At 46.3% G+C, this 18,365-nt stretch overlaps 1 protein-coding gene across 4 annotated transcripts in view; it reads right to left on the minus strand.

Moving 5' to 3' along the window:
• The window catches only part of TULP4 (TUB like protein 4), a 237,301-nt gene that overhangs the window by 24,743 nt on the left and 194,193 nt on the right, over window positions 1-18,365 (minus strand). For all 4 annotated transcript variants that reach the window (XM_057527691.1, XM_057527692.1, XM_057527694.1 and 1 more), the window contains 4 exons: window positions 16,229-16,409; window positions 13,369-13,503; window positions 9,754-9,920; window positions 767-991 (listed from right to left, as the gene is read on the minus strand). In XM_057527691.1, coding sequence (XP_057383674.1) covers window positions 767-991; window positions 9,754-9,920; window positions 13,369-13,503; window positions 16,229-16,409 — 708 coding nt within the window. The remainder of the gene's footprint in view (window positions 1-766; window positions 992-9,753; window positions 9,921-13,368; window positions 13,504-16,228; window positions 16,410-18,365) is intronic.

Below are 18,365 nucleotides of genomic sequence, written 5' to 3' on the forward strand. Positions count from 1 at the left end.
CAGGGTTGAGAATCACTATTGCAAAACCAAGATTGTAAACCAACTTGAAAAAAAAAAATCATAACAGGTTCTAAAACTCTGTTTTACAAAAAAAGTAACCAACAAGCCAATCTGATACTTAGAAGCAAAGACAGAAAACAAAAAAAGAGAATACAGAAAAGAACCTAAGGTGCAGAGGGCCAGAGGCTAAGGGGGAAACCCACCCTTGAACAGCAACTGGCAGCTATGTTCCACATACCCCCACTGCGAACAGACTAGTTTCCGGGTTACAACCCGTATGAAGGACAGCTGACAGTGAGTGCTGGCAGGGGTCAGCTTCCTCAGCACAGTGGTGAGGAAAGCAGGCCCTAGGACTGAACTGGGCTCAATCCCGACCATTCTCGTAACTATTGATGGAGCGAGGTACCTGGCTTCTAGGAACACGTTTCCCGCTTTCTCACGTGGGAATAATGGCAACTTCTGCCCGCAAGTCAGGACGGAACGGCCGGACTGACCGTCGGGAGGCCATAGCAGTCAGGCTCGGAATACTGCCTTTACCACAAGAAAGCTCACATCCATCACACAAGGCGAGTCCCCCAGGGACACTAACGCTAGGGACAGACAGCACACGGGGAGGACCACGGCAGAACTCTGGGGCGCCGCACGGCTTCTGTGGTCCTGCTCTGGGCCTCTGGCCCGTCTCCCTGACTCTGCCCTCCTCCCGGCGGTCCTTCCGGGGCAGGCAGGCAGCCAGCAGGGTGAGGAAGGAGGAGGGGGAAGGCTTTACCTTGATGGTGGGGATGAAGGCAGTGGAGAGGTAGGAGCAAAGGCGGGGGGGCAGGGTCAGCTTGCTGACGTCCTTGTCCTCTCTCAGGGCGCTGGCAACGGCCTGCTGGCACAGCAGCTGCAGGCTGGACACCCGGTGCTCCACACGTACCACGTACAGGGCCGGTCCTGACGCCATCAGCAGCCGAGAGTCCCGGTGTCCCCAGCAGATGGAGATGATGGGGCGCTGCAGGGAGGGGAAGGGAGACTACGTGTAACCTTTTGCTCTTGTGAAAAGCAAAGAAAGATCACGCTCTCTGTGTCAAGCAAAATAAAATGATCTAACAGATTTTTAGAAGGTTGGTTTTAAAAAGCACAATCGAGGATATTAAATCCTACATTATAAAAAGTCGGTATTTTCAGGCTTCCCTGGTGGCACAGTGGTTACAAATCCACCTGCCAATGCAGGGCACATGGCTTCGAGCCCTGATCCGGGAAGATCCCACATGCCGTGGACCAACTAAGCCGGTGTGCCACAACTACTGAGCCTGCGCTCTAGAGCCCACACCACAACTACTGAAGCCCGCGCGCCTAGAGCCCCGTGCTCTGCAACAAGAGAAGCCACCGCAATGAGAAGCCCACGCACCGCAACGAAGAGCAGCCCCCGCTCGCCGCAACTAGAGAAAGCCTGCGCGCAGCAACGAAGATCCAACGCAGCCAAAAATAAAATTAATTAACAAAAAAAAAAAGTCAGTATTTTCATTGAAAAGTAGTTTGATCCCCAGGCCAGAGTGCAAAGCACCGTAATAGTGTTACCAAATTCCTTTACATGTATTATCTCATTTAATTTGGTGACATAAAACCTAACTTAGCTCCATATAATGATATCTCTGCCAGGAGATGCAATCAGCCTGGGGTACAGTAACCCGTATTCCTTACTGAGGCTCTGGCTACCTGGATCCTCAAGTAACAGGGGTAGTTTCCCAAGGCTTGGAGAGGTAGGGAGGAGGTAGACCAGATGGCCCTTCCCTTTTGTCCCGATATGGAACATCTCAGAGTCAGATCAACAACACTGGATTTGAGTCACAAGCTCACGACCCAGGAAATAATATAAGTCTCGTACTTTCTCATGAGTAAAAAGGGGGCTGTGAGGATTAAAGGAGATGAAAGATATCAGAGTGCTTCTGGGACTCATCACAGGTGATAACCCACAGATATTCAATCACTGTTATTCTCAGCCATACTTGAGCCGATGGGGCAGGAAAGGGGAGAGAGAGGAACGCAGTTCCTGTGGCAGCTGCTCTAGGGGTTTGTGGCCATTATTTACTTTGAAGAGGCAGGCTGGAATCCAAGTATGCAAGTTAGAAACTGGCTGCACTGGAAAAAGAAAATCCAAAGCTCAGGGGTGCCATCTAGGAAAGATCAGCCAAGGAAGAAAGAAAGACGTGGAGGGTTGTGATGGAGAAGCAGCGAGAGAATGTGTTCATTCTGATCCAGACAGATGGAATTCCAATTTAATGAAGTCTTGAGGGGTTTCAAAGATCAGAAGTGGGGATACCAGATCTTTTATACAAAACAGGAAGAGAACTTTCACAACACTTTAGTGACAAGCATCAAGATAAAAGAAACACATGAAGACACTTGCTTAAAATAGCCTCCAGGGTCAGCTAATTCTGGCTTCGAATTCAAAACAAAAATGCAAGGCTGAAGATAACTCATCTTTCATTTCCATCATGGCGAGGCTAGGCAGCCGATGGGTAGGACCACAGCCGCAGTCCCCTGGAGGAGGCTCATAGGGCCTGGAGCTCAGTCTGGTGGCTTCAGAGTACTTCCAAGAAGGGCCTCCTTATAAAAGGACCCCTCACAGAGGGTAGACCCCCCCAGAGGAAACTGTTAGGTTAGAGCAAGACGTAATCACTGCCGAAGACACGGCAGACGACACATAAAAAATATACGAAAAGAGTTTCTTCGGTATGACCAACCCCCATAAGTGCAGTTTAGGACAAAGCTCTATTAGTAGCATAATCATGCTTGATCTTAAAGCTGTAAACCACCCTGCCAACCCCCAAGTCTCCGAAGATAATATTTGCAACCCACAGCTCAAATAATGAAGAACCATTTCCAATTAGCACAATCTGACTTGGTTGGAACTGGTTGCAAAAATACCAGAGACCTCTTTCTTCCAATTTTCCATGAGTTTTGAATCCATCTACCTGATGTCCCAGTGGTCACAATGCAAGAACACATATATTCATCCTCTCTTCCCCTCCCTCCTCCTGGTTTGCTTTTCATAGTAATTACCTCTGTGTTACAGCTGATTACATGTTTTGGGAGGGTCTTCTATAAGATTATCATTATGATAAGTACGTTATCTCATAGCTTTGTAAAAAGGAATTTAAACCACTTTATAGACTTTCAAGTCTATAAACTGATAAAAATCCTATCTGTTATAATTACAGGTATAATCACTACCCATCTTAACAAAAATTAACAATCAGGTCTTAAAAGCTTACTACATTCCAGTAGCACATTAAGGTATCTTAATAAGCACCCATGTGATCTCATTTAATCCTCTCAACTCTGCCACACAGGCATCATTATTCCCAGTTGACATATGTGGAAACTGAGACTAAGAGAGCTACGTAACTCACAGCTGATCAACAGGAGAGCACGTTCTCACCCATCCCCCACCCCGCTGCCTATGCTCGTCTTACTACAACGCGCTGCCTCTCTGTCAATCACAAATACAGTCATGAACCCAAATTCTCCCCACAGTTCTCCCCTTAATCCGCCTGGTCAAGGCTATTTTACTCAGAAACAGACGCAACAACGGATGTGTAGAAAAGGCAAACAGACAAGAGGAGAAACGAGCTGCATAAACCGCAAGTGGGCGATGACCGGAATAACTCATTATGGCAGAAAAGAGCCCCCAGGTCACGTGGGCCCGCGCTCGGAGGGAACCCAGCCACGCAGGGCTGCCGGGAGAGCGTGAAGCAGCAGGAGGTGGAGGAGGGGCTGTGCCCTCCACACCCGGCGTTGCGAAATGAGGGAAACTGAGAATTCTCAGCAAGGAGGAGTGAAAGGACTGAAAACTAGAACCGGGAAAAAAGACCTGGAATTATCTGGCCTGGAGGAGTGATGCCTGCAGGGTCTCAAAGGACCTGTTATCTGCAGCAAGGTGACCAGGAAACCCCCTTTTCTAAGAGCAGGACAAGACCACGACCACTAGGAATTTATAGTACAGCATTCACTTACTTGCCCAAGTCAGTGATGATTTATTTATTTCAGCAAAGGGGGAAAGCACACTCATTTAATTTATTTTTACAGCATATGCCCCATGTAAGATACTAAAGTAGCAAAATAAATACTGGTGCCTTTGCCATAATAAATCTTAAAGCTGTATTAGAAAAGTAAGGAAAAATTGACACCTAGTGAAAGCTGATACTCTTGTCTGAAGATTTTGAGGCATCACTGACATGGGGAAATTGACTGTCATAGTTACCATTGGGTCTGAGGCCAGTAAGTAGGGCCATGACCTCTCAGGATCCCTGTAAGTCCTGTGAGCCCATAGGAAGTCCTACTACCTGGGATCCAATGCACAGCATGGTGATTACAGTTAACAATACTGTACAAATACTTAGAAGTTACTAAGAGAGAAGATCTTATATGTTCTCACCACAGAAGAGAGATGGTAATTATGTGACATGAGGGAGCTGAGAGCTAACCTCACGGCAGTAATCATATACGTATGGCAAATCCAGACGTTGCAGACCTCAAACTTACAAAGTGTCCATACCAAATATATCTTAATAAATAAATAAATAAGAAAATTAACACACACAACAAAACCCTTTTATACCTTGTTTACACTTTTATAGTTTTTTACATGTCATCTTACTTTTTACAAGTCCCATTTCCTGCTGGTGCTCATCTTCCTGTGCTGTTTACTGGCGCTCCAGCCTGCAAAGCCCTCAGTACAAGCGTGCTGTTTTCTCAGAAAGGACAGGAATCAAGGCGGTGGTAAACGCATGTGCCCGCAGACACAGGGTTGGGGCGTCCTGATTCAGCGGCCCCGGCCCCTGGGACCCGCCGCTGCAGGTAGAACAGGAATCCCCTGCTCACTGCCCCCGGCAGAGCGTGTCCAAGCGCATCTTCCCCAGGCACGTCCCACCCACCAGGATTAGCTGCAGCGGAAGAGAACCGTGTCCAACATTCTCTTCCAGCGAACCTGGGAACACACAAGGGTGCACACAGACGCGACTCCCGCAGATGAATGTTTTTGTTTCTGAACAGCTGCCGTCTGCTAGGGAGAAACTCAGCTGTAAATGTGTGGACTTCATTGCTTTCTCAAATTGCACAAAATGACTATTTTTAGAACCGATGGCTAGAACTTAATTTGTGTAGGTATTTGGCACGTAAATCTAAGGCAAAAGGGCAAGACAACGAGCTGCATTTCGGGGAGCATCTGTGTGGCGGGAACCTGGCGCTTTGGTGAGTCTGCTGGCCCGATGCCAGGTGTCCCTGGGCCGGAGAGGTACGAGAGGAGCGGCCAATGGACAGTCAGGCTGTCCCTCTCTCTGTGTCAGACGCCGGCTACTTAACGAGGAAAGCGGGTTAGTCTGCTCACCCTACTTCCGCTGCCGCAGCATCATGGAAGGTCAACGGCCTGGTTCAGCCCCTTACGGCACCGAAGAGACGCTAAATGCCTCCCGACCTCATCTCCTGCTGCTACACGATCCAGGCCATGCATGCGTCCAGTCCTGTACTCGCCTCCTGAGCTGTCAATCGGTCAGTCAGTAAACCCCTGTCAAATGTGTGTAGTGGGCCAGACACATGCTGGGTGTTTGGGGACTGACGCGGAATAAAAGAAACTCCCTGCCTTCACGGAGCTGATGCTCTGAGGAGGGAGGGGAGAGAGAGAAGTGCCTCAGGCTCTGTGACAGGGACCGACTACCTGACGGTGTCAGCTAGTGAAAAATGCTACGAGGTAACAACAGTAGGATAAGGGGCTAGAGGAGTCCTCTAAAAACTTAAAAGGGAATAAAAAGCAGGGTGTCCTTTCCACGTTAAAGATAAGCTATTCAAGCAGGATTAGAGTCAAGAGACAACAAAAGGGTCCAACCAGCTACACTGGCCCAAGAGAGAGAAAAAGAGGCCATCCAGGTACGCAGCTGCTGGCTGATGGAGCCCCGGGATGAGGAGTCAGACCCCGGGAATGTCAGAGGGGTCTCCTGTCTCCCAATCGCTTTCCCTCCTTGCTGAGCTCCCCTAGGAAGAAGGTGGGGATCTCTGTCTTAGAGGAAATGCACTTCAAATGTTTCACAGCCCCTGGTAGAAGGGGGTGTTTAATGTTTGTACAGGCGAGTACACAGGAGGAAAGCCTTCCAGAAGAGTTCACTTTTAAATAGACCAAGGTGGTGACTGTTCACCGTAAAACTGTGTTGGCTGGAGCCATGGACAATTTTGAATATTAAGTTGTGATGATCTGGCCACCAACTAAGCTGCAGTAATAAAAGCTAGCTCAGGATTCAGTCGCCCAAATCTCTGTTTTGAAAGAACATGCCGTTCTTGTATTTAATAAGCAGACAGCCCAGAAGGGACTTTCTCAGCTACTTACAGCAAACAATGGGAAAAGCACACCTGTGGCAGCTTTGAGAGAACAGGTACAATTAATTCTCAACAAAAAAAAGGCAAATATAGTTTTGCTAAAGAATTCTCCTTCAAGAGCACGGAAGTCTATGACCGTAAATGCGCTCTCTCACTTGATTTTTCGGTTCCCACACCTACCATCTTCCTCTTTTAATTTTCTACCCAGATATCTTACATCAACACCTGAACCTTACAGAATATAAGGCAACTCCACCAACTTGCCTTTAATGCAAAAAAAATTCATAAAGCTAAAACACACACACAAACCAACCAACCCACCCAAAAAACCCAACCATCCAACCAAATAAAAAACACACAGACCTGAATTACTGAAGCCTGTGAACTTCAGTCAGTGGTGCTAATCCTCAAAATCTGTGGTCAGAGGATCAGATATGCAATTACATGTAGGTGGTTACAGATAGCACCTAGTGTGATCGACTCTAGACTTTTAAATTACGACAGGAAAGAAAAGAAAATAAATGACAGTGTATTTCCTTCTAGGAGCTTCAGCCACAGGCATTGCTGTTACGAGTAACTCAGGAGAATCAGTTTTAAAGTGAGGCTGCCGCAAGTTTGTGCTGGGCAACGGCTTTGTACGCAATAACCTACAATCTCATTAACTTGGAAATACATTATCCAATCTAAACTGCATTTAGTTCTTTTTATAAACAGCCCAATAAATTGCCTAACTTCCTTCCTGCTATAAAAACGTTCCTGCCTTTGGACAACTTGAATAGCATAGTACAGACATGTGATTCTAGAATCATTACAGACAACAGTTAAGTTGGTGCTACATATAATCAGTATTGTAATTGGTTTTTAATAGCATCATTATTTAACTTTATATTATTGAGGCGATTTTTCCAATGGCTGAAACAGACCCTCAAATGAAAAAAGAGTCAACAATTTATTAAAATGCTGAGACACTGTGTGAATATCTTTCTCCAAAGGAAGGTGAGCCAAGCCCCTCTCTTATCCCTGAGCCTCAAATGGTTTAAATTCAGGACCTATGTTAATTTCATGGGATAGTTGATGAGAACTTTTGCAATGGTTAAGGCCGTGGAGCTTCTACTACATTCTAAGCACAGTGAAGATCAGAAAAATGAACAAATCGTGGTCTTTGACTTTAAGAAAATAAGGCAAGTAAATACCTGCCAGAGGTATTAAGCAATGCACTGGCAGTAGGGTAACAATTACTGTGTAAACAAGGTAATCTCCCCTTCAATCCCAAATCCATAAGGACTCCAATATCTACGTTTATTTTGCCACACACCTTGGCCTCATGCTAACGGCCTCAACTCTGCTCCACTTTAGCTCTTCCTGGGTTCGCCTCATCACCTAGAACTACTTCACTTCTAAAATAGGAATCTGAATTTCCTATCCAAGCGCAGCTTCCCATCCTGTGTTTATCACTTCTTCCTGAACATGCCTTATTATGACTTTATATTACTTGCCAGTCTCAGGTCATAGAGCAGATGCTACCCACCAAGGTTCCCTGGCTGCCCATTTCTCTACCATCCTTCGCAGATCCCTGAATTCCTTCCAGTTTTGGTCTCTCTGCTACATGAATCTCTCCCATTCCTAAGTTCAGGCAGCCTGTACCACTTCTGCCTCTCAGCGTTGCAGAGGCGGCCTGGGCAACGTTGACTCTCGCTTTAAAACCACGCTGTCCTGCTCTGGCCGGGGCTTGATTTCAGCTTGTTACCTTGAAGGGCTCCTGCATCACGTTCTACACACTAGCACTCAGAGCTTTGGGCTCAGGGCCAGCTGAGTAGGAGCCCCTCAAAATATGTTTGCTGGATGCTTGAACAAACGAACAAACAAATACGCTTATCTGCCCACAGAAGATATTACACTGTCAAAAGATACATTTAAATCCTATAACAACTCAACAACAAAAAAAAAACTAGCAATCCAATTAGGAAATGGGCAAGGGTCTTGAATTGACATTTTTCCAAGGAAGATATACAAATGGCCAACAAGTACAGGAAAAGATGCTCAACAGAACTAATCTTCAGGGATATGCAAATCAATGCCACAATGAGATAACACCTCATGCCCATCTGGATGACTATCATCAAAAAACCAGAAAATAACAAGTGCTGGCGAGGATGTGGAGAAGCTGGAATCTCCGTGCACTGCTGGGGCGAACGTAAGATGGTGCAGCCACCAGGAAACAGCATGGCAGCTCTTCAAAAAGTCAGACACAGAAGTACCATATAACCTAGCAATTCGACTTCTGGGCATTTATCCAAAAGAACTGAAAGCAGCAACTCAAAGAGGTATTTGTATATCCCTGTTCGCAGCAGCATTATTCATAACAGCCAAAAGCTGGAAGGAAACCAAACATCCATTGATGGATGAATGGATAAACAAGATGTAGTGTACACATACAATGGCATATTATTCAGCCTTAAAAAGGAATGAAATTCTGACACAGGCTACAATGTGGATGAACCTCGAGGACATTATGCTAAGTGAAGTAAGCCAGACACAAAAAGACAAACACTGTACGGGTCCACTTATATGAGGTACGTAGAACAGTCACATTCACGGAAACAAGAAGGTAGAGATAGTTTCGGTTTTGCAAGATGAAAAAATTCTGGAGATTGTTTACAAAATAATGTAATACACTTAAAAATGGTTAAGACAGTAAATTTTATGTTATGTGTATTTTACTACAATTAAAAAAAGATACATTTAAATAATTAATGCCTGCACCTAATTACAAATTTCCCCAAATCTGGTATACCTGTCTCTCTGATGAGCTGGGTAAGGTTAGGACATAAGTCCCTAGTTTATTATCACCCCCATCAACCGTCAACTCACTCTCAGACTACACTCCACTATACTCCACTGTAGTGGAATTCTGCCTCCACTATAATTGATCCAGACCAGAAATGAGGCGGTCTAAAGATTTCTGGGAAATAAAAACAAATAGAAAGGGGCCCACATGTGCACACTTTCTTAAACATCTTTAAGCTTTTTTACTTACTGTTTAACAATAATTTAGTTTAACTGTAAAAGTACATTACTGGCATAACAAACAAAATCAGAGAAAATAAATGTAAATTCAGCATTTACTTCTCTGCAAGTTTCTGATTTTTACTTCAGAATGATGATAAACACCAGCTCACTCTGCTTACTCACTGTGTACTCATTTGGGAATGGAAATGGGTGTATTTTGGTTAAAAGGCAAAAACTTCTTTTTCCCTTACTTCTTCTGGTTTATACCCCATAATTTAATTTAGATCAACAAAAGATTAAAATCTGTCAAAGATAATTACAATGAGTAGAACCAGCTCACGAGCATTTAATGGAGGTTGGGTGCAAACTAACACATCAGACACACATCCTTACTTGCACAAGCGTGTCCAGTGTAAAGATGTGCTCCCCACGAACATTGTAGAACTTGACCATAGCACTCTTCAGAAGAGGGCCATTGGGAAGGTCACCAAGCTGGGTCGGGCGTTCCATACCAGCGACTGCCAGGAGGTCTCCCTGTGTGCACCACTGGACCACCACCTCTGAAATCAGAAAGAGGAAAACGGTCAGCATGAGGGTGGGACCCTTGCTTTCCTGCAAAGATGCACTGGCTTGGTGAGAGTCTGAATTCATGACTGAATTATTTTTCCTTGAAAGATAACAGAGTGTGCACCCCAAAATATGCCACATTGGCATGAGAATTATGTAGAGCTGAAGGCAATGGAGAAGAAGCAGATAGAAGAAAAGCTCTCTCCCTTCCCCCTACTTGCCTAAAAGGAGGACATAAATCTGTGAAGGTGTCTACCCATCCCCCACCAGGAAGGACAGAAATGAACCACTGGTGACAACTCTAAACCATTATCAACACCAGGGGAATCTGCATAACAAACTTTACTAACTGGCCCTTATCTTCCGTTAGCTCCCCCATATATTTACCTTCCCACAATTTGCTGTCCTAGAAACTTCAAGTCTTCTCCTTGTCTTGTCACTTCTCCAAAAAATGTATTGTTCTTTTGTTAACATGCTATCTAAACCCTTTGAGCTACTCATCTCTGCGCTTCCACAGTGAATGTGTTGTTAAACTTCTGTGTGTTTTTCTCTGGTCAATCAGTTTTTTGTCAGTCTAACTTACAGGGCCTGGTCTGAGAGCCTAAGATGGGTAGAGGGGAAATAGACTTTTTCCCCCCTCCCCACTACATCCTCAAGAAAGAGGAAAGTCACAATAAAGGGTAAAAACCCCAAATGAGGTGAACGAATTTACAGTTCATTCTGTGATAAACAGAATTCCCCGAAGTTGGGATACTCAGCATATTTTTCTTCAAGGCAGAACTTCCTCAGCAAACATCAGCAAGGCAAAATCCCCCCAACCCCACGAATCTGCAATGAAAATGGAGTTGACAGGGGTGGGAAAGAGGGCTGGCCGTGGAGACCACGAGGGGTTCAGCACTATAAGTTCTTGTGCACATGACACAGATAACAGTGTTGGTGACAAGCTGGGGAATACCAGGAGTCACCTTTCTTCACTGGAAAAGTTCTCTGATGATGTTTCTTTGAGACAGTAAAAAAGAAATACTAGACCCTTTTGGTCTACAGATCTTCCTTGGCTTACAACAGGGTTATGTCTGGATAAACCCACTGTAAGTTGAAAATGCATTTAATACACCTAACCTTCCGAACATCATAGCTTAGCCTCACCCACCTTAAACATGCCCAGAACACCTACATTAGCCTACAATTGGGCAAAATCATCTAACACAAAGTCTATTTTATAATAAAGTGTTGAATATCTCACGTAATTAACTGAACACTGTACCGAAAGTGAAAAACAAAGTGTCCAGGTACAGAGTGGTTGTAAGTGTATCGGTTTTTGACCCTCGGGATCGCGGGGCTGCCTGGGAGCTGCGCTCGCTGCCGTTGCCCAGCATCACGAGAGAGGAGGGGACTGCATATCACTAGCCTGGGAAAAGATCCAAATTCAAAATTCAAAATACGGTTTCTACCAAACGCATATCGCTTTTGCACCGTCATAAAGTTGAAAAACTCCAGGTTAACCACAGTAAGTCAGGGACCGTCTGCACCCTGCGAGTCAAACGACCGACCTGTCCGTGATGGGACAGGTTACTGTAGACGGAAGAAGCTGCAGCGAGCCATCTTTGACAGCACCTGGCGACCTCTTCCCAGTATTTACTAACAGATCCCATAAAGTGGTGGACAAAAATAAATAAATTTTCAAAAAACGATTGCTGTCCATACCACACGTAAGACTGAAATATTCTGAAACCAAGACAGAAGAGAGAAACTGCCTACATGCAGTACCTACTGGATGACACCAATTTACTGAAACGTCACCTAACTTTCTGAAATTGGGAAGACAGTGCAAAAGCATTTCGTGTCATGAGGGCATAAATGATTGAAAACATTTTGAGATTAGACTGAGATTTCTAGTTAGGTCATCACAAGAATGCTAAATTTGCCTGTATTTTTAGGATAAAACTCAAGTCAAGAACTTTCACATTTGGGAGGGGTACTTTGGGTCGCCTCCCCAAGTCACCTCACCTTCATGTTCCCAATCCTCTCATGCCCATTGTGGGAATGTGTTAAAAGGGTTGCTCCATGTAATTTAGTTTGATAGAGAACAAAAGAATACATCCAAGGAATAAAAAATAAAGTTTCCATAGGTAGTTTCCAAGATGGTGAAAAATTTGAAAAACTCACCCTACAAAGAATACAAAGGAACTGAGTGGTAACTATGGTATTTTCAGTCCCGATCAGACACTCGGTAGAGAACGAAGTTCAGGACGGCAGAACTAGAGGCAGGTACTGATGAAATTAATAAACTTGGTTAAAAGGTTTAAAAACAGAATTTTAGAGGAACAAAAGTAGAGCTTGGATCACTAAATATATGAGAGACTTTATGATGACTATCTTTTTGTTTTAGCTCCATGAAAGACAGAAAATTCAGAAAAGAATTTACAGAAAAGTCCAAGGAATTTAAGTTCGTCATCATAGTAAAAAAAAACTTACTCAGCTCCTAACAGGTCCATTTGTGATAATAAAGAAGGACTTCTACATGTCCCTCAGGAATTTATAGATTAAATAATTCCTTACAATTATAGTTTTGAAACAGCAAATGGGACACTTAAAAGAGGGAGTTTAACTTGTTTCCAAGAATATCCAATAGTTCTGAAACAGAATTAAGTGCCTGTGGGGTGTGCAGGCAGGTATGATGCATTCCCGCCAATCAACAGTTAAGTATGTGGACTTGACGCTCCATATCCCTGGCATTCCTGAACAATTCAGACAAGAAGCAACATGGCCAGGACTCTCTGGTCTGACGGCCAGTTTCGAAGGACAGCAGCAAGCTGAACTGAAGGTTCCGGTTTGCCTCCCCACTGCCGGGCCCCGCCACGGCTCCCATTCAGATTACAGAAGCTCCCTTAACCTCGAGAACCAGAAGCAGCCCTGGAATTCCTACACTGCACCATTCAACCCTGAAGAGACAGAACTGTTTTTCCAAAGAACTCATCAGAGGCACGACCTCGACGGTATTCCTGAATTGCAAAATTCAGAACACTGCGAATGCTTACGGACGCCTAGCTTCCCTTGAGACAGCGTTTCATTAATGTCCCTCAGGAAAGCATCAGCCCCTGACTGCTGACCTTCACACAGAGGCCTCGGCTGTCTTGTGTGTCACCTGCTGCTGCAGGCACGGCAGGTGCTGCCGCCCAACACCCGCAGCACTGGCTGGAGGCAAGCGGCCCACAACCGAGAGGATCACTCCTGCCGTGGGGGAAGAAGGGCAGGTGAAGACGAAGGGGACCGACAGGAATCCCTCCTCAAGGTGAGACTAGATAAGAGTCGACTTGTCAGCTAAGCAGAGGGGCGAACACACTCCATTAAGCCCGGAAGAGGCCACTGCAGAGGCCGGGGATCAACAGGCCTGGCTGTGACGCCCAGCTCGGAAGGCTGGCCACTCGGGCTGATCCGTACCTTTCAGCCCCGACTGGATGACAGTAGGAGACAAGTCGTCATAGTTGTTCATCAAGCTGATGTCTCCTGAGGTGAAGCTGACGGTGAGCAGCGGCTTGATGTTCTGCACTGGGATGGGATACGCCGCTGGACCATCTGCGGGGACAGAAGTGCCGAGTGAAAACGAGGCAACAAGCTCGTGACCGGAATCCAGGCCCGCGTGCTGCAATCCTGCGGAGGGCCTCGAAACTGCCCGACAGTGCAGATCAGACTCTGGGCTGGGATCTTACCAAGTGAGAAAACGCTGCACAGCACTCAGGAACCACACGAAGCACCGGGGGCCGCTTCCCGGAGCCCCTGGAATGAGAGGCGCTGGGGACCGCAGCCCCGAGGCACCAAGCAGGGCTCCCTGGGCTCTGTATGCCGTGCTGAGAGAATGTGTGCAGAGTTTATTAACCTCTGTGGTCACGGGTTTACATGTTTCTGACGACGTGCAAACGTAAATTATTTTAATGTCACGTAACGTATAAGGATGGTGGGAAGAGGGACGAAAACGTTTTCTTAATCCTGGTCCAATGTACAGAGAAAAGCTGCCTTCCAACACTGAACACACTTTCACTGAACATTATAGGAAGTGAGCAGTCACCATGAGTTCTCTGCTTTTACCAGAAGAGACCTCACGTCTGGAGAGAAGGCCAAGGTCGGATGCGGCTCACACCCAGCGCACAGCCAGCAGAAAGGAACCCTGCTTTGTGCGTGCAAGGAGACTGTGCGTTAAGGAAGGAGCCGGGAGGGACAATGCTCTGTCCCCTCCCACCCGGGCGGGCCAGCCTGACATCTGCTCGCTCACCACGCTCAGCCCCGCCTGTGCAGGATCCCCAGTTATGACTCTCCTTTGCTTCACTTTTAAGATGCTGCAGGTACCTACCTCTGTGCTCAAATTCCCGAGGCCACCAAGAAACACCCTGCCCTATCTGAAAGGCAAATCCCAGTCTTCCTCCAAACCAGCCCTCTGCTTCTGAAGAGGGTGACAGGTTAGAGCAGTAGCCAGGAACTGCGTTCTGCTCTTATACTTGCTCTGGACTTGCTTTATCAACTTGGTCTCTGGATCTTGTTTCTTCCTCTAATAAATGTGGATAAGCAAATATGCATTCAATCCAGCAAAGTTCTGTTTTAAAAGGACGCTGAGTCCAATGCTGAAAGACACTGGCTTCATCACCACGAGGCGGAAGAAGGACCAGCACTTCGCTCAAGGCTGGGGCCCCACCAGGTGATGGATTCCCAGGAGCGAAGAACGCCCTCCCTCCCGAGACCCACCAATCCTGAAACGCTACTGCCAATCTACATTTTTTTCACAGGGTCTGAAACAATCTTTCATTACTGGTCTGAACACTGCCTTCTCCCTAACTGAATGAATGACTATGTATATGTGTACGTCTCTGGGAAGCATGACACTTTATCACGTCTGGGACAAGAGGGAGAAGACTCCAAGTATCAGTGAGGGCAGATGCTGATGGGGGAGAAAGTTAAAAATCCTCTCCCTGGACCAGTCCTTCACAGGCTGAACATGCCCACAGTCACAGTGAAGGGTAGAAATTGTCCAGCGTGTGCCTTTAGCCCATTAAGGGCACTCAGCCAGCCGTGTGAGCACAGCTGCCCGCAAGTCCCGCAGCAGGTGACCACGGGGAGTCTTTTCCTTCCACTATTCGCAACATATTCTCCTTTTAAAAAAAGAGGTTGGAGCAGGGGATGGGACACTGGGGAAGAGCCAGAGCCCTGAGTGGGCCAGTGCTGAGGGCTGACATTGGGGATGGCCAGCGTCGACACTAAACGCTTCTGCTTTGGGGGCTAAGACACACTGCAAGGGGTGAAGGAAGCTGGAACCTGAAATTATCCCCACCAAGGGTCTGAAACAATCTTTCATTACTGGTCCAAATGTTAAAAAACTCCGACGTCATCTACTCTAATCTAACATCACTGTGAGGCTTGGGGCCGGGGGTGAGGGCGGCAGGTTCACCTGAACTGAGAAAGGGCAGACCTTCTGCCTGAAATAAAAAAGACAGGGGCGGGGCTTCCCTGGTGGCGCAGTGGTTGAGAGTCTGCCTGCTAATGCAGGGGACACGGGTTCGTGCCCTGGTCTGGGAGGATCCCGCATGCCGCGGAGCAACTGGGCCCGTGAGCCACAATTACTGAGCCTGCGCGTCTGGAGCCTGTGCTCCGCAACAAGAGAGGCCGCGATAGTGAGAGGCCTGCGCACCGCGATGAGGAGTGGCCCCCGCTTGCCACAACTAGAGAGAAAGCCCTCGTACAGAAACGAAGACCCAACACAGCCAAAAATAAGTAAATAAAAATAAATTACAAAAAAAAAAAAAAAAAAAAAGTTAGTTAAAAAAAAAAAAAAAAAAAAAAAGACAGGGGCATGGATACCAGCCCAGTGCACTGGCCTTCACTACAGGCAGAGCTAATCCTTTCCCCACACAACTAAAGCTACGGGCTTTAATAACGTTAGGGATTTGAAACACCACAGATTAGGGTATAGGAATAGCACAGGATTTTTCATCATCTGCTCTCTCTACTCTCACTAAGCAGCTAAGTCCCATGACACCCCAGGGACATGGAAACGGCCATAAGTCTTGTTTTATATCTCGGAAAACCTAAGCCAATGGAGCTTCATCAACCTGACCGGTGATTCTGCAGAAAGGGATGGCAGAGAGAAGACGGTCCAACCAAGAACAGAGATTAGGCCAGTTCTGCCTTGCACTTCCGTTGAGAGCCCTGCCCAGTAGGTGAGGGAGCCGTGCGCACGGCGGGCCTGTCCCTTCCCCTGCGGACGGGTTCATTCTCCTTCCACACTCTCGTCCCCACGGAGCCCGCGAGCTACCTTGGGGCGGGGAGTAGTCATCGGAGTCGGTGTCACTCTCGCTGCTGTCCTCCACCAGGAAGGCGGGGTAGTTCCAAGACATGCTGAGGATGCCGTCTGACTCGTGCAGGAGGACGTGGGCCAGCATCCTGCCGTGGCAGTCCATGACGATCACCTGCCCGTCAGCCGTGCCAAACAGCACCTGCAACCAAGGACCAGGACTCGTGATGGACGGGGAGAAAGGTCTGTGGTTTCTGGCAAACCTCACCACCTTGACTTGTCCACCAGGACTAAAGAAAGAGACCAGGTAAGCAACTGAGGAAATACACAAAGCAGGAAGTGGCGGAAACTTAGCTGGCTATTACTGGAAGAATTTTAGTCCTCTATTAGTGAAATATGACTAATGCTATAATAAATATATTCATTATGTTATGTGGACGTTTTCAAACACCGGCAAAATCACTGTTTCACCTTTTGTGGGTTGTTTTTCTTTGTTTTGTTTTTTTCGGTTGAAGGAGGAGGGCTAAGAAGAGGATAATATTCTCTTATTTTTTTTTTTTTAAAAAAGCAGCAGCAGCAGAGGTTCATTGTTAAACATCTCTTAAAGAAAAACTTTAAGTGTACGTAAGCATGTTTGTCTCATGTTCTATTTCACTGAGACAAATAATGGTGTTGATGTATTTAAGTAATAATGTTATAATGAATTAATGGTATTAATACATTCATTAAGTGCTTACTTTGGGCTAAGCACTATTCTAACCAGTTTACCTCATTAACTGTCAAAACAATCCAGGGAGCTAAGTGCCAGCACTGCTGGCATGGAGCTGAGACAGGCCTGACGCCTTGTGTGCTGAGGGCCGCTCCTAGGGGCCCCCCAGTCACCCGGCCCGCAGGCAGACACACGGCCAGGGCTAAAGCACAAGCAGGCAGAGGGAGACTGGACGGCGGTGGATGCCCTCCATCAGAGCGGCAGAGGGGCTGCTCATGGCTGCTCAAAGCCCCCCCGACGAGTGTCATCCCACTAGACGACCCCGAGGGGACCCTTGGGGCCTGGGAAGCAGGACCTCCCTGAGGAGTACACCGTGTTATCTCCTGCTTTGTGTGCTAGGCTCTGCAGTTTCTGCATCTGCCGGCATTGAAATCTTTGTATCTTTTGTGTCTAATGACATCTGTCTATCCACCAACAACTCATTGTGAGAACCATACCAGGATCTACACAAAGGGAAAGTTATTTAAGACTTTTAGGTCCATACTTCTTTTTGCTTTTTAGATTTTGACACTGAGCTCCTTGAGGGCCAAGACCACCCACAGCTGTACCCCTGGCACCTAACAGAGCTTTGGGTACAGTGGGCACTCAATAAGTATTCACTGTTACATGAGTGAATTAAAGTCAGTGACAGTCAAAAGGCAATTATCCTGATGATTATGAGAGATTAATTACAAGGGAAGATATATTTCATTTAAGCAGTAATACGCTCACAGAATTTACAGAGCTGTTTTAGATAAACCAATTGTTCATCAAATATTCCTTTAAACATGATCTACATTTTTAATGACTGGAAACTTAAGAAAAAAAGAAGCTAAAACAGTTTTCCCCCAGGGCCAGTGATGAATCATCATCAAATGCTGCTTAAAGGAAAAACAGATAAGACGTAATAGGAACACAGTAAAAATCATTTTAGAAAAAGTTGAATTCTTGGCTGCCAACAGAGAAAATAAACAGTATCCACCAGCATGTCCACAAAGACCTCATGCGACACGGGCAGAGAGAGGCAGACACTGGAGCGGTGGGTCAGAGCCACTGAAGCCCTGGCAGAGGCAGACACTGAATATGCTTCCTGAGCAGTTTGCAGTGAAGATAAATATGGAACGTGACCTCCTGTAACTTCAACTGAAATGTACAATTTACATATTTCAGAAGAAAAAGACGTGTGGGAACCCCACTGTAAGGCAACACCCCAGGAAGCAGGCTTTTCATCTCCCCTTTGCACATCCTCACCCATTTGTTCAAGCATGTCTGAAGGGCAGCCCTGTACCATGGTGTACGTGAAGGGGTTATTTCATCACCTGTGACTTTGTTTCTCCTAAACGTAGCTCATTAGCAGGCAAGAGCAAACAATTATTCTTCTCAAGTACCCAGGACTAAAAGGTACCAACC

Source organism: Balaenoptera acutorostrata, chromosome 14 (assembly GCF_949987535.1).
Source record: "Balaenoptera acutorostrata chromosome 14, mBalAcu1.1, whole genome shotgun sequence".
Taxonomy (NCBI): domain Eukaryota; kingdom Metazoa; phylum Chordata; class Mammalia; order Artiodactyla; family Balaenopteridae; genus Balaenoptera; species Balaenoptera acutorostrata.